At 39.0% G+C, this 21,192-nt stretch overlaps 2 protein-coding genes across 2 annotated transcripts; one reads left to right on the top strand and one right to left on the bottom strand.

Moving 5' to 3' along the window:
- The first annotated feature begins 1,109 nt into the window (after positions 1–1,109).
- Positions 1,110–12,133, top strand: zgc:110239 (uncharacterized protein LOC550326 homolog). The gene is made up of 11 exons (XM_034704351.1): positions 1,110–1,297; positions 2,066–2,125; positions 2,204–2,296; positions 3,081–3,253; positions 4,690–4,951; positions 5,048–5,243; positions 5,374–5,567; positions 5,653–5,744; positions 8,651–8,812; positions 11,321–11,510; positions 11,591–12,133. The coding sequence occupies exons 1-11, from the start codon at positions 1,255–1,257 to the stop codon at positions 11,776–11,778; spliced, it is 1,653 nt and encodes a 550-aa protein (XP_034560242.1). The 5' UTR covers positions 1,110–1,254; the 3' UTR covers positions 11,779–12,133.
- si:dkey-166k12.1 (solute carrier family 22 member 6-B) lies at positions 11,601–19,514 on the bottom strand. The gene is made up of 11 exons (XM_034704352.1): positions 19,131–19,514; positions 18,420–18,998; positions 17,474–17,577; positions 16,807–16,961; positions 15,934–16,102; positions 15,663–15,777; positions 14,702–14,802; positions 14,364–14,575; positions 14,124–14,232; positions 13,799–14,011; positions 11,601–13,534 (listed from the first exon to the last, which is right to left on the bottom strand). Exons 2-11 carry the CDS (start codon positions 18,756–18,758, stop codon positions 13,432–13,434), a joined length of 1,620 nt encoding a protein of 539 aa, XP_034560243.1. The 5' UTR covers positions 18,759–18,998; positions 19,131–19,514; the 3' UTR covers positions 11,601–13,431.
- Positions 19,515–21,192: the final 1,678 nt, after the last annotated feature.

Below are 21,192 nucleotides of genomic sequence, written 5' to 3'. Positions count from 1 at the left end.
AAAATGTTCATTTGGAATAAAACAAGTGTGTTAGCTAGAGACCTCCATAAGCTTTCTCAGGTTAGATGGTGATGTTTTGTAGGCTGTGATGAAGTTTGTGTGGTAAACAGATCGGAAATTACAACAATAAGAATCTTTCTTTATTTCAAAAACATCATGATGGCTGTAGCCATCATTACCACAACTAAATGAACAAACTGATCTGAATAAAATTTTCTCTGCATTGCTCTATGCTCAACCGACGTATGGCTACACCAATTGGACAAACTACATGCAAGTATCTGAACAGTTTACTGTCTTTGGGATCTGATTTCAGAGAAGAAAATTCATCAGCTGACTTCAAAGCAAAAGTAGTGAGTAAATAGAGCATTGATAGAAGTGTAGTGGAGTCAAAAGTGTGATATTTGTCTTTCAAATGGAGTGGAGTAAAAGTAATAAGTCCCCCCAAAAAATAATACTCAAGCACAGTTACTCAAAAAAAATTACTTAAGTACAGTACTCAAGTAAATTTACTTTGTTACTGTCCACCACTGGTTGTAATAAATAACTGTGTATAAGGATCAACTGTGTTATATTGACTAATTATATATAGATACGTTGTATTGAATTATAATCGATTGTAATCGATGAAAATATGTATAATTATAATTATTGTAGTTGATTTTTTTTACTCTGCTTTGGCCATAACTAAACCGTTCATGCCAATAAAGCAATCTGTACCCGAGAATCTGTTATCCATTTTTTAAATGGCCTATATTCTAATTGATGTGCGCGAGGTCAGGTGCTTAATAGACTAACTAAACAGTGTTTCCTCGTCATTCTGCAAAGGCAATTAATCAGCAAACAATTATTTGACAAGGGAAACATAGAAAGACAAAATATCTGTCGAATAGCTTATTTTGAATCTTTGAACTGGTATTATCGTTAAACAGCATGATATAAGTACTGCTGACAAACATCTTATGGCACAGTGCACCAATTTCCAAAACGCGACACTTTAATTTGGTCATATGACTTGAGTCCTGAGCTTTTTACAGTCTATGGTCCTGAGTCATGTGATTTTCCGACAGACCTCGTATCTGATTGGAGGGTATACTCTTCCAGGACTCACTGTGATTGGTTCAGACAGGGTGTTTGGGCTGCAGTTAGCTATTAAATTAGTGTTTGGAGACATATATTGCAGAGTCATGTGTTTTTGTTTGAGTTCTGTCTGACTGCTTCATTCCTGGTGTTTCTGGTCTCACAGTGGACATCATGCGCCTTTACTTTGCAGCCTTTCTTCTTTGTGCTATCACAGGTAAGGGGACATTTAATCAGCTCGTGTTTACAGTTAGCTCACTGCATGCTAGCTGCGTGTGCATTTCATTGTATAACGGTCGTTTTGTAGTGCTGTCATTCAGGTTTCGTTGATGAAATGCTATCTGAGAAAAAACAGCTGTAAATACTTCTCCTGCATCGCAGTACTTTAAATAACTAAGGAAGAGTCTGTTTCGCAAACATGCTGTAAAAAAACAAAAACAGGCTGAAACACCACACTTCATCCACAAATCTGTTGATTTAGAGTTGACTGTCCTTTCAGGATGGGCGCATGTTGTTGTAAGTGTTATGAATGACCCCAGATGTATGTGTTATACTTATTTCTATAATTCGGCACACATGTTATCATCTAAACTGTCTCATATTGACTGAAAAAACAACAATTTGAGTCATTCTGTCTTTGTAGTGAGCCAACAAAGTAAGGATGAGAGGGTTCGTGGGCATTTTAATACCTCAGCGTTGTGTTTTGTGTACTAATACGAAACTATTCAAGATGTTTATCACATTTTGCTTTGAAAATCCTTATCATAGGTTCTGTTTTTGAAATATTGAGTATGAAATAATGAAACACAAGTTGAAAACACCATTTGTTTTCAGATATTTGTCTTGATCATACATTATTGACACAGGAACAGCTATCACCAAAGCTGTCCAGTTGTTTTCATTGCTTTTCCTTGATAAGGTCAGCAGTAGAGCAGCATGTTTTCAGTAAAGCACCTTTCAACTACTCTTGTGTTTTTTTTTATAGCTTCAGAGGGAAAAGCAGTCCCCTCTCTGCCAAATTTTGGGAAGAGCTATCATGTAAAAGGTAAGCATTGCAACATCACATTAAGGCAATGCATCTTTTACCTGAAAAAGAGTTAACCTCATGATATATCCATTGCAGGAGTGATCTCTCTGCCTTATGCTGAGATCAAGGAGCCATTTGAGGCCTGGTTGAACCTAGCAGCGAAGTCCAGTCGCATAGACTACTACCTTGGTAAGAAACTACTTCACATGTGGCTGTTTCTCTTAAACCTGACTCTTTCCCTTTCAGCTTGTTTGACTGGTGATGTGAAACTGAGAGCCTTTTGTTTCAGACTATTGCAACAAGAGTAGACCTTAAGAAATCAGTACTTAAATAAAGAAGTGAAAAAGGATGAGTAAGTACTTTCGGGTATCATTTTCTGTCGACTCACATGACTTTAAATCTTTGCTGTCTTGTTTGAGCTGATTATGTAAGCTGTCTTTGGTATTCTGACCCATCCTCTTGTTTGGTGTACAGAATGTAGTTTTCCAGGGAATTTGTATTTGATAATTTTATATACAGCAAATCAATAAGGACCATGTGAAAGACTTTGTACCACCAGCTACAAAAAGTAGAGAATGTTTGGAAGTCATACAGTAGCATGGCTACACGATTGACTGGCAAAGTAGAACCAAAATCAATGAACCAGTCTAAAGTTTAAGAGTAGCTTTTTTTAACATGGAAATATTGTAGCTTACTGTATTATGATGATAAAATCTTGAGTAGAGAAGATTTAATTTTAGTACTGGTTTTCTAGTTTAATGAAATAAGCTCACATGTTCTTGGAGCATGGGGCAGCAAAAGGTTGTCCCAAGCAGTGTACATCATATAAGAATGGTGGGTGCCTTTAGACTTTAACCATGTTAAATATCAAGCGGTATTAATACAGTAACTTGTGGCTGCATGCAATTACAACCCCAGTTTAAAGGAGCAAGTAATATCTAAGTTTAACATCTATAACATGAATCTTTAACAGGCCAGGTGTCGACGTACCAGTTGGGGGCAGAGAAGCCATGGGGCATTTCATATAAAATCTCTCCTGAGACCACTGAGGTGAAGCTGAATGAAATGAAGTGTTTCCAGGTCAACGGCACAAAAGAAGAGGCAGTAAAAACGCAGGCGTCACTGCCTGATGTGCAGGGCTTCGAGGTAGGTGTTAGAAGGAAATATTCCGAACACAGTAAATAGACTGGGCGGTTTTCTGCTGAGCTTATCTCCATTAACAAACTTGTCCACAACATATTAGTGATCTGTAGAAAATCCTTACTCCACATTCCCTGGTCAGATCCTGTATTATTTAACCACAGATAAATACTTCCTTTGTTACAAGTTTTTATGCCAAAAAGTCCAGACAGATCTTGAGAAGACAGATTCTGAGTATATGTTGCTCCTCTGCATTTGAAGTCTTATGCTCTTCGATTTAACCATCCCAAAACCTTTTGTAACCCTCTCTTCATTTAACATTATGTGGTGAATTGTAAAAGGTTTGAAGGTCTCGGAAAGATGTGATTACATAAGATATTTAAGTTCATTATCCTGTTGTCTCTTCCCCTTTTAAAGCAGAGGACTTGTAAAAACCCATAAAAACTCTCAGCAAGAGGAATCAAATGTGATTATGAAAACTTTGTAGCATTTGGATCAAATAGGGGCCCATTATTTTATGCAACCTTATTACCCAAAACTTGTGACTCTGTGTAAAATGTAACCAGAAACTGATTGTGACGATTTACCAAATTCAATTTAAATTCCATATTCCTTGACAATAAAAAAATGTATTGGTTTTTGGAAACGATGTGCCCATTTTCAACTTGATGCTGGCAAGACATCTTCAAATAATTGTAAGAGGGTCATGTTTACCACTCTGTTGTATCACTTCTTCTTTTGACAACACTCTGTGAGCATTTGGGAACTGAAGAGATATATTGCTGGCATTATGAAATTGAAATATTTTCCCATTGCTGCTGATGTAGGATTTTAACTGGTCAACAGTTCAGGGTTCCTTGTCGTTTTTTTTTTTTTATGTGTCATCGTGCGCCAAACACTTTCAATACGGGACAAGTTGAGACTATAAGCAGGTCAGTGTAGCTGCTGCACTCACTTATTGTGAAGCCATACTGTTCTAATATTCAGAATGTGGTATGAAATTTCAGCACAGATTTTCCCTGAATGGTGAACCCTTCCTTATCTTTCCCTTCAGAAAGACTCTGACCTGCTTGGATGTTTTGCTTTTCTTATACCCAATCATGCTACCAACCTGATGCCATTTAACCTAGTTAACTTTAAGGTGTTCTTTGAACATTTCACAACTTTTTCAGTCTCTTGCTTGCCCCAACATGTTTCTGGCATTAAATCCAAGATAGGCATATACTTCTAAAAAAAATAAAAATAAAAATTCTTATTTGCACATTTGATATCAAATAAATGACTTATAAGTCATCTTTTCTTTTTTTTCTCCTTACCTTTTTATTTTTGGATATGGAGTTGTAATTACTGCATTATAACACGTCCTACCATCAATTATTGCTGCTGAAAAATATATTTACATTTCTGTCTAAGCCTTCAAGTCAAATGTGTTTCCCCTTTAGTTCCTGGGAATGCAGTACTATGGAGACTCCCTGTGTGAAGTTTGGCAGAATGTGACCACTGTAGGTTTCAAGAAGAATACATATAAACTCTGGGTGACTCATTCAGAGAAAAGTACAGATGGAAAGGAAGAGCCTGCCACACCGGTCCATTATGAGATGATGGGATACAACACACTGTTGGGCTCCCATTATGACAAATACTTGGTGGACTACAAAGAATTCAGCCCTCATGTGGACCCCTCAGTGTTTTCACTGCCTGAAGGTTTGTTTACTGTTGTGGCCACATAAATATAGACAAATGGGAAATATAGAGGAATACAATGCCTTCTTAACTTTGTTTTTTGTCCTTCTTCTTAAGGGATGACTTGTGGGGGATTTCCTGGTCCTGGAGTGGAGCACCACATGTTAGCCAATCCTATGAAAGATCTAATCCACACAACAGCATCAGGCCACTCACAGCGCATGTTCAGCCATTTTAAGGACAAGTTCCAGCGTCAGTACAGCGACGAAAGAGAGCATGAAAAAAGAGAGCACGCTTTTGTGCATAATCTCAGGTGAGAGGAAAATGTATGTCACTGGGGCACTTCCATATGTCTATTGTCATGCTAACTGCTGACAGATGTTGTTGGTGAAGTTTGAACTGAAGAGTTTTTGATGCCCTGTGATTGGTTCTTGGTTCTTTAGATATGTCCACTCCAAAAACAGAGCAGGCCTGCCTTTCTCTCTGGCTCTGAATTCTCTGTCAGACCTCACCATGATGGAGCTGGCCACCATGAGGGGAAGGAAACCAGGAAAGACCCCAAACAAAGGGCTTCCATTCCCTGCAAGGATTTACGAAGGGGTGACCGTACCTGACTCTCTTGACTGGAGGCTTTATGGTTGGTTTGTGTAATGTTTCAAGAGATGCACTGTCCTTGTGTGGATGTCTTTGCAAAGTTCTTAAAACTATCTTTGCTCCTGCAGGTGCTGTGACCCCTGTGAAAGACCAGGCCATCTGCGGCTCCTGCTGGAGCTTTGCCACCACTGGAGCAGTAGAGGGCGCTCTCTTCCTTAAGGTAAAAAGAACAAAAAAGAATCTGCTTGCATTAAAGGCAATGGCCTCATTCCAGTGTTTTCCAACTGCCTGGGTACTTCCTTATGCTCTTTAAAGCCACAGATGTTCAACACGGGAGGTCATCTGTTCATGTTCTGGTTGTGTTGTGTTCTTTATCATTGGCATTTTCTTTCATATTTCAAAAACAATATAGCGTCACTTAAAGGAACTCTGTACAGGATGACAGGAAAGCACATGAAAGCATAAAATAGATAGATTTGAGGTAAAGTGAGAATCGGGAAATACAAAAAAATGAATGTAAATGATACCTAGTTCCCTCTATGAAATACATAGTATTGATATTTTTGGCTTATTATTATTTTTATAAGCATTTTGTCAAATCCTAATTAAGCTTGACTGTTTGAGCCCTATTTCATCAGTTTTGCAAAATTCCCAGTATCCTGCATTGTAATCTTAATTTCAAATTTACTTCTTCTCTCTCCTTTATACTTCAGTAATGCACCTCTGTGAGTCAAAATAGGTCTCCCCTTTAGAGTGGGGGCCGGTCCGCTCCACGACACTGCTTATTGTGCTGCTCTCACTCCCATCACACAGACCTGACAGTGTGTTGGTGTGCAGGAATAATACTGGTGAATGCTCGCAGCTTTGGCCTCTCTCCTCCCTGTGCAAAGCAAAACTCAAAGGAATTCCTTTTTTACTCCGTTACCAAGCAACTTAAACCAAACACAGGATGGTTTATTATGGGGTTTGATCGCACCCCAATGAAGTGAAGTGACCAAATACCCAGCTACTCAATCCCAATCTTCATACTCATGAAACATGTGGAATTACGAAACTGGGAGCTTTTGTACACCTGGTCGTAACTTGGTTTTATACAAATGCCATCTCTGGTAATACAGGCTACTCATCATATCAAGCTAAAATAACATCTTGCTTATTTCATACTAAGAATGGTGAAGTCAAATGCATCAATATTTTTTTAAATACCTACTTTCTGTTCTAGCTGCTTTCACTTTTCAGAGAGACAGCTATGAAATGAGGCAGTGGCTGTTTCCGAAACCGCCTACTATACTAGCAGTACGTACTGATATGTCCAAAATGCAGTATGTAGTAAGTAGTATGTGAACAAGAGCAAAATCTGCAGTATGCCAAAACTCCCCGGATGTCTACTGATTCGGGAAAATATCTCAGTATGCATCGGTCTGCCTCGCGTACTGTTTCCCATAATGCACAGCGCTCGTTCTGCTTTTTCTTTTTCCTCATTTTTTGACGGGAGGAAATCCGTTTTTGGATGCTGTGAAAGTTATCAAATTACATATAAACCACTTCCTAACTTTTTAAATCATAAATGGATGCTAAATAAGCATTTTATTTATCGGCTTCATTGTTGTTTACTTCCGCTTTCCGAAACCGGAAATCCAGCGAAGTCTGGCTCAGCATGCTGCATGACAGATCAAACAGAACAGTCATACTACATACTAAATTCAAACGCAGTATGTAGTAGGCAATACCTACTGCCTACTACATTAGTGAGTAGTATGTAGCAGGCCGTTTCGGAAACAGCCAGTGACTCTCAGCAGGAGTAGTATCAGTCACTGACAATAAGATTGATGAAGGAAAGATGGACTAAGAAGGGATAAATTTAGTGACTTCTACCTGCATGAAAATTGATTCCCCGTCCTTCACTTGTAGTCTACTTTGTCCAAACAGTGCATTCTGTCCTGCTCGATCCAGCTGCTGCTTAGCAAAGTAGCGTGCAAGTGCGCCAGTGCTAGTTGAATAGCCTGGGTAGCTTAAAATGGCCTGTTTTGATTGTTTGACACTTCCTACATTATAGAAGCGAGATTAGTAATGGTTTTACTTTTTATCTTATTTAGAAAGGCTAGTGAAAATGTAGTTCTTTAATAGTATTAAAAACTGAAATATGAATGAATAAAAGTATAGGTGGTACGGTTGTACAAGTGGGTGATTCCAGGCCCCACATCTGATGGATGGTCGTTGGAAAGAATACGTTTTGTTCAATATGAAGGCCTTAAGAAGCGAGTTGGTGGAGATGTCATAAAATAATGGCAGAGGAATTTACTCCAATTGATAGAGGGAAGTAATCATTCCCTCATGAAGTTCTTTTTTAACAAGTTAGTAACTCTCGGTGGTTAAACTGTTTCTAGAGTTGACCCTTTAAACACAAGCCCCTTTCTTTCTTTAATATTAGAAATCAAACTCCTATCAAGCAAATTCAACTGATAAATATTTCACTTCATATTGTTTTACAAAAATAACTGAATTGTTTTGTCGGTCACATTGAGCCCACAGAGGAAGATGGTGCATGAACCTCTCTGTGGATTAGCTCTCCTCTTCAGATAAAACATCGAATGGTTTCTGTGTCTGCTTGTTCAGTTTGATTTGGCAAGAACAAAGTACTGTTGTGAAGCCCCAGCAGTTCGTCTTTGTGCCTTTGACAGCGCAAGGCACAACAGCAGGAAGTGACCTGCTAAGGGGCAACACTGTCACCACAGGCAACTCCATAAACAAAGCCGGTCCCCAGGGGCCAGATTTTTAATTGACTTCATCCTGAACTCCCAGCACCCGCCAAGTAACCTGCAAATAACAGCTGGCATTCAAGTGTTCATTACAAAATCCCTGCTTATTCTCAAATAACCCCCTTTGTTTTTCTGTTCCTTTTTTAAATTTTCTTCATATGGCTTGGTCTGATTTTCCCCCTTAAATCATGTTGTTAAATTGTATTCTTATTTTGTTTCTTTTTTAGGCTTATAATGTGCCATCAAACTCCAAAGCTTATGAAACTTTTCTGTATTCTCATTAATGTGCTTGTGTGTAATACAGGGTAAGGCGGGTCTCTCATATCTCTGTGTAGACTGTGATGAATGTCATGTCCTTGTCTTTCAGACGGGCTCCCTGCAGGTCTTGTCTCAGCAGATACTGGTGGACTGTTCCTGGGGTTTTGGCAATAATGGCTGTGATGGAGGGGAGGAGTGGAGGGCATATGAGTGGATCATGAAACACGGAGGCATTGCTACAACAGAAATGTATGGAGCTTATCAGGGAATGGTGAGATGATTTTATGATTTTAATCTGACCTTTTGAAGTATTGAAAAAAACAGTGATGGTTCAAATGTTTTGACTTCAGATGCCTTTGTTCTGGAATTACTGGCCAACATTTTTTAGCAAACCATAAGTTACAAATTTGATGAAACCAGCACAATGTGTCTCTGTGGATTTTATATTGTCATCTTAGTGCCAGACAAGTAAAAAGAGCAATAAAATATACACATATCAACACAACACACCTAGGTACATACTTCTAAGCCAATACCCCTAACCAGTTATTAAGTATATCAAATATTTTCTTGCAGCAGTTCAGACACCAGACCTTTCATAAAAGGCATATTAGGAAGGACAGCTTAGCTTAGGTTTGAAAATTATTTCACATAATGTGTGCAGCAGTACAAGAGGCAGTCTTCCCTATACCATCCCAAGCCTGGTTAATATCCAAATCACCTGGCCATGTGACTTGATATGTGATTAGATCAAATTAGCTGAGACTAAAGAAGCTGAGACTTACTGAGTTCCAAAGAAATTGACCAACTAATGCCTCTTAAAACAAACAAGATACCATGTTCATTTCTTCATTGACCCAGCCAGGGCCAATCAACAGAGTGATTTGATATTTATGGGATTTAATGGTTTTAGGTCAGAAGCCGTTTCAGAAGTGTTGAATCTTCCTTCCTTGCTAAGACTGGCTGTATTGTAGCCTGGCAATCCCTTTTTTTTTTTTTTATAACTCAGATTGGCAGGATTTATTTCTATGATAAGAACAAGTTGAGGCTAAAGTTCGTAAGTTAAATTGAAATGTATGATACTTAGTTTGACCTTACTTACAGATCATTAAGCCCGATACATAAAAGTTTAACTGTTGGACCGGTTTGATGTCTCTGTTGTTTGTCATGGACAGGGTAACATCAATTGTTTCAATGTTCCAATCAGAGAATATAGTTCACATGTATTTTTCTGGACCTCAAAATAAGTTTAAGACCAGGCACACTTTGTTGGATTAAGAACAGTCCTTGGTTTAAATGAGCATGAGTGTTTGAGGGCACAGATAAATATAATATGTTATCATCAGCAAAAAGATGAATTTTCTCATTTAAAAAAAAATAATGTTTCTATAGAATGTGAATACAAATGGCCCCTGGATAGATCCCTGGGGTGCTTTTTTTTATGACCATGAAGGGTGACTACATTGTTGCAGCTGTTTCATGAGACAGAGCGCACTCGGCTTTTGTTCACAATCACTACTAAGGCCTTGGTTGCCAAATGAGTATACTACTTACCAGTGTTGGGCAAGTTACTTCTAAAATGTGATACACTATATATTACTAGTTACTGTCATTTGAAAGTAATTAGTTACATGACAATAATACTGTCTCTGAATTGTAATGAGTTACACTACTTGAGTTACTTTCACCAAAATAACTGCAGAAGTATGACTAACATTCTAAAATGCTAAAATATAGTTTATTGCAACTGATTATAAATCCAGTGAAGGGTGATGTGGTATAGCATGATGACTGTGTAGACCCTAAGGCTACTAACAACTTAATATAATAGGCACAGTGAAAGCTAATGGCGCAATACAATAAGGAACAACGACTGTCAGAATCACAAAAGCAGACAAAGTCAAAGTCTGGTTAGTTATGATAAAGATATCGTAAATATTTAAACTTAACTTCAGGTTAAACCCTTTTGAGGTCTAAGGCATTTTCTCTACTTTTGAACGTCTGGATTTTTCGTGTTATAAGGCATGTATAATCTCATAATTTTTTTTTATCTTTTTCTCTTGAAGTGAGAATCTCAGTCTCTTCTCTCTCTTCTCTCTCTCTCGCTCTCTCTCTCTTTCATTGCTCACTCTACCTGTGTGCGACATTTCTTCCCCCTCTCCTATGTATGAGTGCGCTGTACCTGCCAGCCCATATCTCTTATTGGTCTGAGATGGCCCCAGGGGTCATCTGATCACAGACACAGTCATTGATTGGTTGACCGTCCAAAACAAACTTGGGAGCCTTCTATTAGCTCCGTGAGCTGTAGGAATACTCATATTTCAATCAGATTTATCCATAAATTGTCATGGATTACTTTCGGTTTTGGACGGGATCCGGGTAGTCTCTGAAAATACACTGATCTTCTCAGAGGCACAGAAAACCTCTGGATGTCGCAGAAACACACTGAGAGTATCACTGGAAAGCTACAAAGCTGTAAAAGATTGTGTTTTCTGTCGATGGTGCCAGCCCCGACCTCAGAAATGCGTTGTAACGTGCATTACTGACATTTGTAACGGGTAAAATATTCCTGAAATTTTATTAGTAATGCGTTCCATTGCTGCATTACAGCAAAAAGTAATACATTACTGTAATTGCGTTACTGTTGTAACACGTTACTCCCAACACTGCTACTATCGTTTAAGAGGACACATACTGTATGATCTCGGATGAGCAGAGTTTTCATCACTCTTTCACTGTATGCTTCACGTGTCATTTATCTGCTTTTCTCGTTGAACAGAACGGATTTTGCCACTTAAATGCATCCCAGCTTACTGCGCATATCAAGAGCTACACTAACGTCACATCAGGGGACGCAGAGGCACTGAAGCTGGCGCTCTTTAAAAACGGCCCAGTGGCAGTCAGTATTGATGCTTCACATCGATCATTTGTTTTCTACAGTCACGGAGTCTACTATGAACCTGCTTGTGGTAAGTTTTTCATCTTCTCACTAGTGTTCATACTTTTTATAACCCTCATTCTCTCTAACTGCATGATTGTTGTCTTCCAGGTAATAAAACAGATGACTTGGACCATGCTGTGCTTGCAGTGGGATATGGCACCTTGGATGGGGAGCCATACTGGTTGATAAAGAACTCATGGTCTACCTACTGGGGAAATGATGGCTACATCCTTATGTCTATGAAAGATAACAACTGTGGCGTCACTACTGATGCAACATATGTTACACTAGCATAGATCAGCACATCTTCTTTGTGTTAATACCACTATGTGAGTGCCTGAGGAAAAATAACACATTATTTTGGATGTATCAGGGTTATGGTTTTTTCAATGTGTTTAATATTTTTTGATGTGTTTAATGTTGTGTGACACAAGTGTTAATCTGATGCTGCAGAGCTCACACACAATAAATCTGCTTCTTAAATTATGATTTTGACGTGTGTCTGCAGGTGGCACAAAGTCGACAGTGCCTTCATTTCAGTTGTAAAAAAGCACATTCTGTGACACATTTCCACTTGTTCTTTTTAATTTGTCAAGATGAAATGCACTGGGCTGGAATCATTGCAATAAAAATTGGATTTGTTTGACATTACATGACTTCTGATATCTCTGGTTTATCTAACTAACCAAGTAGGCAGCAGTAAGGCATGCGTTCTAAAGTCATAGAGTGGAATAGTATGTTACTCCCTCCACATACATATTTAAAGCGTTCTGTCCTCACTTTTCTCCTCCATAGGGATACAAAATTCTCAACAATCTCATCCCCTTTGTCTGAGTCACAGCATATAAAATACTATAACAACAAACATGGTCTGTGCTTCTCATTCATGCCTGGATTTTTTTTCGAGATTCACTTAATATGTACAATAACAGCCCTTGAACACTTGTAAAAATTACAAGCTATTTCACAGATCTGAGTCAAACAAGCAAATAATTGTACATATTATGAGTCAATATAATAAAACAAAGAATCAAATGCTGAAATCAATAATCTCTTAACATGCAGATCACATTTTCATCCCATGGTTTCAAAACAATGTTACAAATCAGCTGAATAAAAGGCTACATTGGACATAATAAAGTTAACCTGTGCATGCAATTCAACATGACTATTTCTTTTATCTTGAGAATTGAAACATAGAAAATGAGGCAGTTTCTTGCTCAATACAGCAGATGGAAAGAAAGACAACAAATATAATAGAGACAGTCCACAGACAAGGCAAAAAATTTAATGAAAATATAAGTGCTTATTCTAAATTAACTAAAGTATAATCCTTCAGTAATGGAAAATGGAAAGTGTTGTACTGTCCTTTCCATTTTTGTGAAAATGCAAAGGACTATGTGTACTGCATTAGAGAAAGTTGCACTAGCTTAAGTTTTCCAAGTTCTAAAATTGTATTGATTCAGAAGTTAGCACAGGTTTAAATATTTGAGTTTCACCTGATGTTTGTAGATTAAAAAAATATTTACAAATATACAATCTGGTTTTAATGGAACAATTGGTCCTCTTTAACCTAATAGATAAACTGTATCAAACCTCTTCTGAAACTGGAATAAAGATGTAAACGTCTGAAAATGCACTGTAGTAAAGGAGGACTTTTATTTCCAGAGTTTCTGGAATCTTTACCTAACTTTGTAAAATGGCAGGCTGTTGATTTGCATTGGCAGCTTGAGTGAATACCTGCTTTGTGTGTGTGTGTGTGTGTGTGTGTGTGTGTGTGTGTGTGTGTGTGTGTGTGTGTCCATGCACACTTGCTACCTGGTTTGGTGAGTGATATATGCTTGTTGTTTTTGCATAGAGCTCTTGATCAGATCCTGAAAGCTTATTGCATGAAGGATGAGGCTGTGTGGCATGTGAATAAAGGAAAGTGTGCCTTCTCTCACACAATGCTAGGTCTTGCTTGCTAGATGTCTTAACTCCTGCTCCTCTGTGCTGCTTACTGATTGGCTATTATCCTCTGACATCACAGGGCTCTTCTTGTCGGAAAGCGACCTGCAGGAGACAAAACAGAAAGTTCACACCGAAATGTTAGCAGAAGTTTGGCCTTCCGGTGGGAACAAACAGGGCTGCTGTGCTCTACTCAGGGCCATTGAAAATGTAGACATTTGTGATAGCACCTTAACAGTGTGTGCAAAATAAGCCTCTCTAGAGACAGAAAATACTACTTTATTCTAAACAATGTACACTTTATTCACAAGCAAATTGAATTCCCACCCAGTCAATGTTCACAGATGTGACACTGTGACATTGATGTACCTCTCATCCCAGTTCTCTGCATCCTCCACCGTGTCAGGAAGAGGTCTGCCAGCGGTCTCAGGAAGCGCCAGAGCCAGGACAGCACCCAGCAGTGGGGAGGTACCAAAGATGATCAGCGGTGTAGCAGGGCTGTTGTTATGAAGCATATTGATGATAGGTGCTAACACACCACCCATCCTCGCAAACATACTGGATACACCTATTCCTGTTTGCCTGTAGATGCATGAAGGAAAAAATATGGGTATTGGCCTTAGAAGTTTTAGACATCACTATGAGAGCATGTGCATCTACAAAAAAAACCAAAGAAAACAGTGAAGTGTCTCACCGAAGCACAGTGGGGAATATCTCAGCTGTGTATACATATATCACAGCAAAGGAAGCTGTTATACCAAACTTCCCCACCATAGCCAGACCAGTCAGGACGTTGGGGTAATCTACATACAGAGTCAACAGAAATCAACAGAAAGTTTTGATCATTCATGTTCGATCATTTTATATTGAAGATGGTTTTTCAGAAATTTGCAGAAAACTCTTCCCAGAGTACAGAATGCAGAGGTCAACATACCTGCAGGAATAGCGAGCATGAGCAGACAGGCAAGTCCTCCAAGAGCCAGAAATCCGCTTAGGGAGAATCGGCGACTGCAGGGCAGGACAAGCAAGACGAGAGTTCGAGCCGGGATCTCAATCAACCCAAACACAAACTGGGTCAGGTAGAGGTCTGTCCCTAACCTGGACACTCCCAATGAGAGCCCATAATACACCAGCACATTCACAAACCTGGAGTGTAAAAGACAAACGTTTACATAGACAGACAAGAGAGAAAAATTATGAAAGGAATGTGTTTTTGTTTTGTTACCGATGGAAAATAGCCATAGGACATGCAGACATACACATGCAATTTACCAGATGTAGAACAAGATGATAGCCCTCTTCCTCATCTGAGGCGTTCGAACCAGATCCACAGCTGAATGTCTTTGCTTGGCTCCACCTAAAATCTTCTCAACCTGGACACACGTTAATGCAGTTCTTTATCAGATTAGGTCCTTGAGAGTCTGCATGGTTCTTATTTCTAACAAATCAAATATAAGGAACAAGTCTGATATAGCATGTTCCTCTATACCACAGAGCTCTAGTATAACCTGCAACTTTTAAAATCATTGCAAGGAGCAACCTATTTTTTTACTTTCTCTGAGTCTGGGAGACAATCCCATGTACACCCTCCTGGTGCCATGTATGCACACTGGGGCACCTAAATTGTAATCCTTCTTAATAAATAAGCAATAAATCATACAAAGAAAGAAGACTAGAATATTCATCTGTCCAATTCACTGGAAAATGTATTTATCACATAGTATTTTGCAAAATCACTTTATTGAAGAAGAACTAAAACACTATCTTGTGTGTTTTTCTCATTAAAACTGAGCTCCTGCTAGTCTGGCGTTTATAGTGGCGATAGGACCATCTCTTTCCACTTTGAAGCTTTGATTTTTTTTTATACAAGTAAGATATAGCAAGGTGTATCAGTGAGTTTTAGAGGTGCTGATGGACATCATTTTGTTACTTTGGGCAGAGCTACGTCTTAGATAGTAAATAAAGATCTTCAAATACAGTCTGTAAGCCAGGCTTACTGCTTCCCTGTTTACAGTCCTCAGGTAACGCTAGTTTAACCTGCTTCTGGCTGTTACCTACAATACAGAGTGGAATCAACTTACTTATTTAATACCATATTTACATATGCAGTGAGTGATATGGATTGAAGTGTTAGAAAAAGTCAAAAGCTCCATCCATATGCTGTAAAAATGATTTTACCTTTAGGGGTCTTAACTGCATGACAATGTCTGAAACTAACTGTCCCAAGGTTTACCTGTACAACTGGTGGTAAGACACGACCATTAACAAGTGCTGCCTTGCGAAGGAGTGCAATGGCTTCCTCACTTCTGTTGTTGGCCAACAACCACCTGGCAGACTGAGGAAGCACCCTGACAGCGTAAGAGGGAGAGCAGTGAGAGGAGATAGAGTGGACAGTGATAAAGAAAGAGCCGGAAATAAGTGGAGAGGAGGAAAGGAGGATTACAAGGAAGGCATTCATGTCCTAATGTATGAATACACAGTGGATCTTATGTTCAGATGCCCACCATATATAAAAGATGAGAAGGAAGCCAGGGACTGATATGGCAAGTTGTAACTTTCTCCAGTCTCGTACCAAGTATGCTATCCCTGCCAACAGCATGTAGCCCAGACCAAATGCATAGTCTGTGATGATACCCGCTAGCATTCTCCTCTTGGTGCAGGTCCACTCAGTGCCTTTAGAAAAACAGCACAGGGTTTGACAGGAGAGTAGGAGAGAGGAAAGGAAGGAGGAGGCGAATCATGGGAAGAGGGCTAGATAGTGATGTTGGGAATTTAAGGTGGTGACAAGGGATTGAGTTTTGGGATTGAGCGATTAGCACAAAAGCACAAGATATTACATTATAAAACATCAAGAACCATATCTAATGAGCTATGCCAATATGGTAACATTTGCTTTCAGCTCTACATACAAAGTACAGGTGAGGGTTGAGAGATTCATTTTGCAATTGTTTAAGGGATATGGTTCTACAATATAATACTGACCATTTTGACCAGATGATGGCACTTGTTTAAAAGTTAGGGTATCACTAAATCCAAGCCTTACATTTCTGTAGCCAATAGTGAGCACCATCAATTGTTAAGATGATGATTTATCTAAACCATCAAAGTGGACCTTGTGAGTGGTGCTTGAGAAACATTCAGGGACTTACAAAAATGATTCAAACTTTGGGGACAATGCATATCTGAACAAACTATCATAGTAATATAATAAACAGTTATTGAGGTATTTACTTCTCCACAAAAGGGAAGGACTATATGAAATAAATGATGTAGTTTGCATAGTTTTTTAGTCTTCACTCTATAGACCTTTTCTACTTCCACTGCTTTTGCAACTGTAATGATCTCTGTTTGGATGAGTGTCAGCATTTTGCAATTACCAAGCACAAATGCATTGATGATGATCCCAGAGATGGTGGCGCCAACTACAAAGCGAAGAATCACATAGACAGTGAAGTTGGGGGCAAAGGCCACTGCGACTCCAAACACAGTCTGAAGAGCGATGGACAGCAGCAAGACGAAACGCCGGCCGTACCTTTCACACACACAGACAGGGCATGGACATGAGTTTGCTCTACAAGCACATGCATAAATGAGTACATGAGTGAATCTCTGTGACAAGGTGAGACCGGTCCATACAGGCACATATGGAGGTGTTGGTGTTTGAAAACTACCACACTTGCAAACTCGCCAGCAAAAATGTGGAATTATGGCAGAGTTCTAGTGTCCCTCAATCTTTAAATACTAACTCCTGGACACTTCCACTAAAAAATAAAAAATAAACCCATTATATAATAGAAAAGATTTAAAAAATATATGAGAAGTTACAGACAAACGCAATGTCTGTAATTTATGAACTTAAGTGGAATCATATTTAAGAGAATCAGCCCTTGGGACTAACAAGTAACTTGATCCCTTTAATTCAATTAGCTTGATGTATTGATTGCCCTTACAGTCATGCTTTAATACTGAGGACCTGGCCTCATCTTGTATCTTTACAAAGACAGAGGATACAGAGCTCCAAACTAAAACAAAGCAACAACCTACCTGTCAGCCATGGCCCCAAACACAGCAGAGCCAACCAACAGGCCAGACATATAGATAGATGAGCCAAGACTGTTCAGTGCAGCTTTGTCACACACCAGGTCCCACTGGTATAAGAAACAAAAACACAAACATAAAAGAGGGGGGTGTCATTGGAGTGTACATGTGGTGGAAAAAAAACATCGCTTTTTTTTTTTTTACAGATTTGTGCTGTGCAAGAGCCAAAGATGGAAGTAGTCATGTCAGTAAACTCTGATATGAATTTAACTTAAATGGTGATTTATGTTTTGGTAAGGTTGTATATCTGGGCAAAGCAAGCAACTGCCCCTGCAGGGCCCCAAAAGATGCAGGTTCAGTCAGTTGCTTTATACTCTATATTATTTCAGTCTATCATTGGTAATAGGAATACATGATATTTATAGACATAATATAGGACCTTGATTTATTCTTTGGATAACTCCGTTTCAATGCACAAATTTAAAGAAATTGTTTCACTTTTGTGGGAAATATCTACTTCTGTCTGCACAGTATTTTTTTAGCCAGTTTTAGCTTAGCTTGGCTTGAAGAGGGGAGTTAAATTTAAAGTCTAAGAGTGTACGGACAACAAAGAAAAGTTTTTGAATTTCAATCTGTGCTGTAACACTGTGGAACAGACTCAATGTGGAGCTAAAGCAATGTCAATATATGTTCCTCTATTTCTTGGTAAGCTCCTGTTTTTTGTTTTTTTTGTTGTAAGTAGGTGATTTACATTTTTTTCCCAGAACTGGATGCTTATGTAGTCTTCTCAAAGTATTAAGGTGATCATATATTTCTACCAGGATATGAAACACCTGTCCACCTCTTTTAATGCAGAGGCGCACATTTGTTTTTGCTTGCATATGCTTCTTTAGCTCTAGACAACAGAGATCATGTTTAATGTCAGCATCATACTGTGTTTGTTTTGTTTTACCTCTGTGACTGTTGTACTCTGGAAAGTCTCGTTGCTGTACACCCATCCGTGGCTACACGGGACACGCTCCGTCCGGTTGCCCTGCAGCAAGTCCTCGGAGTAGAAGCAGGAAGAGTTTGAGAGGCTGAAGTTCAAGCTGAATGTAGCGGGAAATAAAGCCTGTTTCCCAGTTACTGAGCTCGGGCTCCCTCGGCAGTGATGGGGCGGCGTGGCTCCTGTGAAGACGCTCACCATCATGTGGAAGGCGAGGAGGATCTGGGGTAAACAAATCCATATGTACAAAATTTTCTGATATTTGCCGAAGCCTCCAACGGCAGAGAGGATTTGGTCGAAATTCATTTTGAGCAATTTGGAGATTGGCTATTTTCCAGTGGATCAGCCAGTTGGAGGGAGGGGGGTGATTGACTGTGGACACCCACCAAACAATAAAATCAGAGAGGTGCTAGGGAGCAGTGTGATGTAAACAAGATAAATCAAACACGTGCTGCTGCGGTCAACTCTGCTGCATCCTTCCTATGTCCGTCCTGAAATGACCTGATGTAAACACAGATCATCCTCCCACCGACACTTCTCTCCTTCCTGCAAGAAGATCACAATTTATTTCCAAATGAGGGTCCGTATAGATAACATCTCCAAAATCAGATAGGTGTCCAAAGGCTTATCCGTTTCCCAACCTGATAGAATAAATAATTTACATCAAAAACTACTTACAGGATTGTACTCGTTGAATAAGTTTTCAACAATAGGCTGTTACAGAGAGAAAAAGTCATGCACCCAAGAAACTGCCACCGCTGCTTTGAAGCCACTGATGTTTTCCACGCGATGAACAGAAAAAAGCCACAGACACTAATGGCAGCTGGTGGCGCGCGTGGTTTAATGTAGCCTATCTGTAACTCAGGGGCAGGGCCATAGCCTCATAATAAATCCCACAAAGACGCTTCAATATAATACTCACTCACGCTGTTATCATAAAGGCGACTTATTTTCATTAGACAACCTCCTTTATTCAAATAATTAACATTAGTTGCACACTCTGTCTTTCCTCGTCACAAGCCTACATCAGCCCCCCTTTGTTTATTTGTGGTGTGTACATTTCTTAACACCCGCTATGCATTTGCAATATACACCCTTACTATTTAGTCAGAGGCTCTCTGCTGCCATCTGCTGCTAGGACATTTTATTACAAAATTGAAAACTGACCTCCATACGTCTGCAACTACTGATTGTCTTTAAGTGAAACATAATGCATTGTGGTTATTCATACTACTGATCTCCCTTCTGTAGGACATTAGAAAAGCCTTCAGAAAACCATCAGTAAATGTATTTCATCCAACCTCTGCATGCTGACACAGTCTATTGTTGGTAGACCTACACGTTATAGGCCTAGTTTGAGCCTATGTCTAAGACTTAACAAATAAACCTTTTTTTATGATTTGTAAACAAAATGTCTGAAATGAAATGTCTTTCCAGGTGATATATTGCTCATTTGAATAGCCTAAATGCTTATATTTGTGGCAATCCTTAAAGCCACTGAGTCCAACTGACTGTAAAACAAAATTTTGCTATAATATGAACAGTTGGAGTGATTGCATAGTTCTGAAATTTACAGAGAGGGAAATCTGCTTTATAGGAATTTCTGTGTTTTTTAGACACATGAGCAGGTCTGTAGCATGCAAGGGTTAAGATGATTGGTTACAGGCCATGCATTAATAAAAATAAAAACTCTTACAAGATTGTGTTTCTTAAAGGGACTGCCTTCTTAAGAAGTGCCTATAGTCCTCTGATAGCCTGCATACTTTCCATGATGCAAAGAGTTGTATATTAGCAAGCAATACTGGAACACAGGATACATGAATCACTCAAGTATAAATAATGTATCAAGTATAATGGAACATTTTGATATACTTATTGTGGAAAATCATGATACACTTGTTACTCTGCATCATAACGGCTTAAAGGTCATGGTTTCTGTATGTCTGCCTGTGTTCAACCAATACTGTGTACATCATGTGTTGGATGTGTTTCCCCATGAGTGTATTCTTGTCATTGCACTGAATGATGAAAACAAAAAACGAAACAAACAAACAAACAATACAAACCAAAACAAACTAAAAAAAAAAACAATGTGTGCCTATCAAAACATTATCAGGACCAGAGCATTGGAGGTGGAGGAATGGCTGACTCAGCCATGTCTTGCCACCCTCTGAACAATGGTTTCTATTTCTTCAGTCTGCATATCACTGCAGAATATTGTGTAACTTCTGTGTGGTCAGTAAAATAAATACATGGGTGTAATTGTGTTTTTAAAGAAACGTCATGCTCCTCAGCTGAGGGTTAAGTTATTTATTTTTCAGTAGCAATTTTGACAGACCGAATAATCTGAAAAGATTATTCTTACAGTTCATTATCGGACGACTTGTGAGTAGATTTCCTTCTATAAATAGGCTCTGTGGTTATTGCCTTGTATCCTTGATGTCCTTTTCTTCCTGTTTTAGGTACTCGTGACGTCACTGATGTTAGGTCCATACCGGGTTGGGTCCTGGTTTGGATGTCTGGATGGCAGCAAAGACAAGAACTGTCAAGTGTAAAAGATTTAAGCACGAAGAGTTTAGAAACTTGTTGCTTTCAAATTAAAAGCACGATCAGTCAATTCTTAAGTTCCACAATGAAATTTAATATACAAATTTAATTATAACAGATGGACAGGTTGAGGGTACCTATAACCAATAATCACATTAATCCACGTTCTACACAAGCAAACCACCAGCAGTAA

Source organism: Notolabrus celidotus, chromosome 16 (assembly GCF_009762535.1).
Source record: "Notolabrus celidotus isolate fNotCel1 chromosome 16, fNotCel1.pri, whole genome shotgun sequence".
Taxonomy (NCBI): Eukaryota; Metazoa; Chordata; class Actinopteri; order Labriformes; family Labridae; genus Notolabrus; species Notolabrus celidotus.
This window is presented reverse-complemented; position numbering and strand designations above follow the sequence as displayed.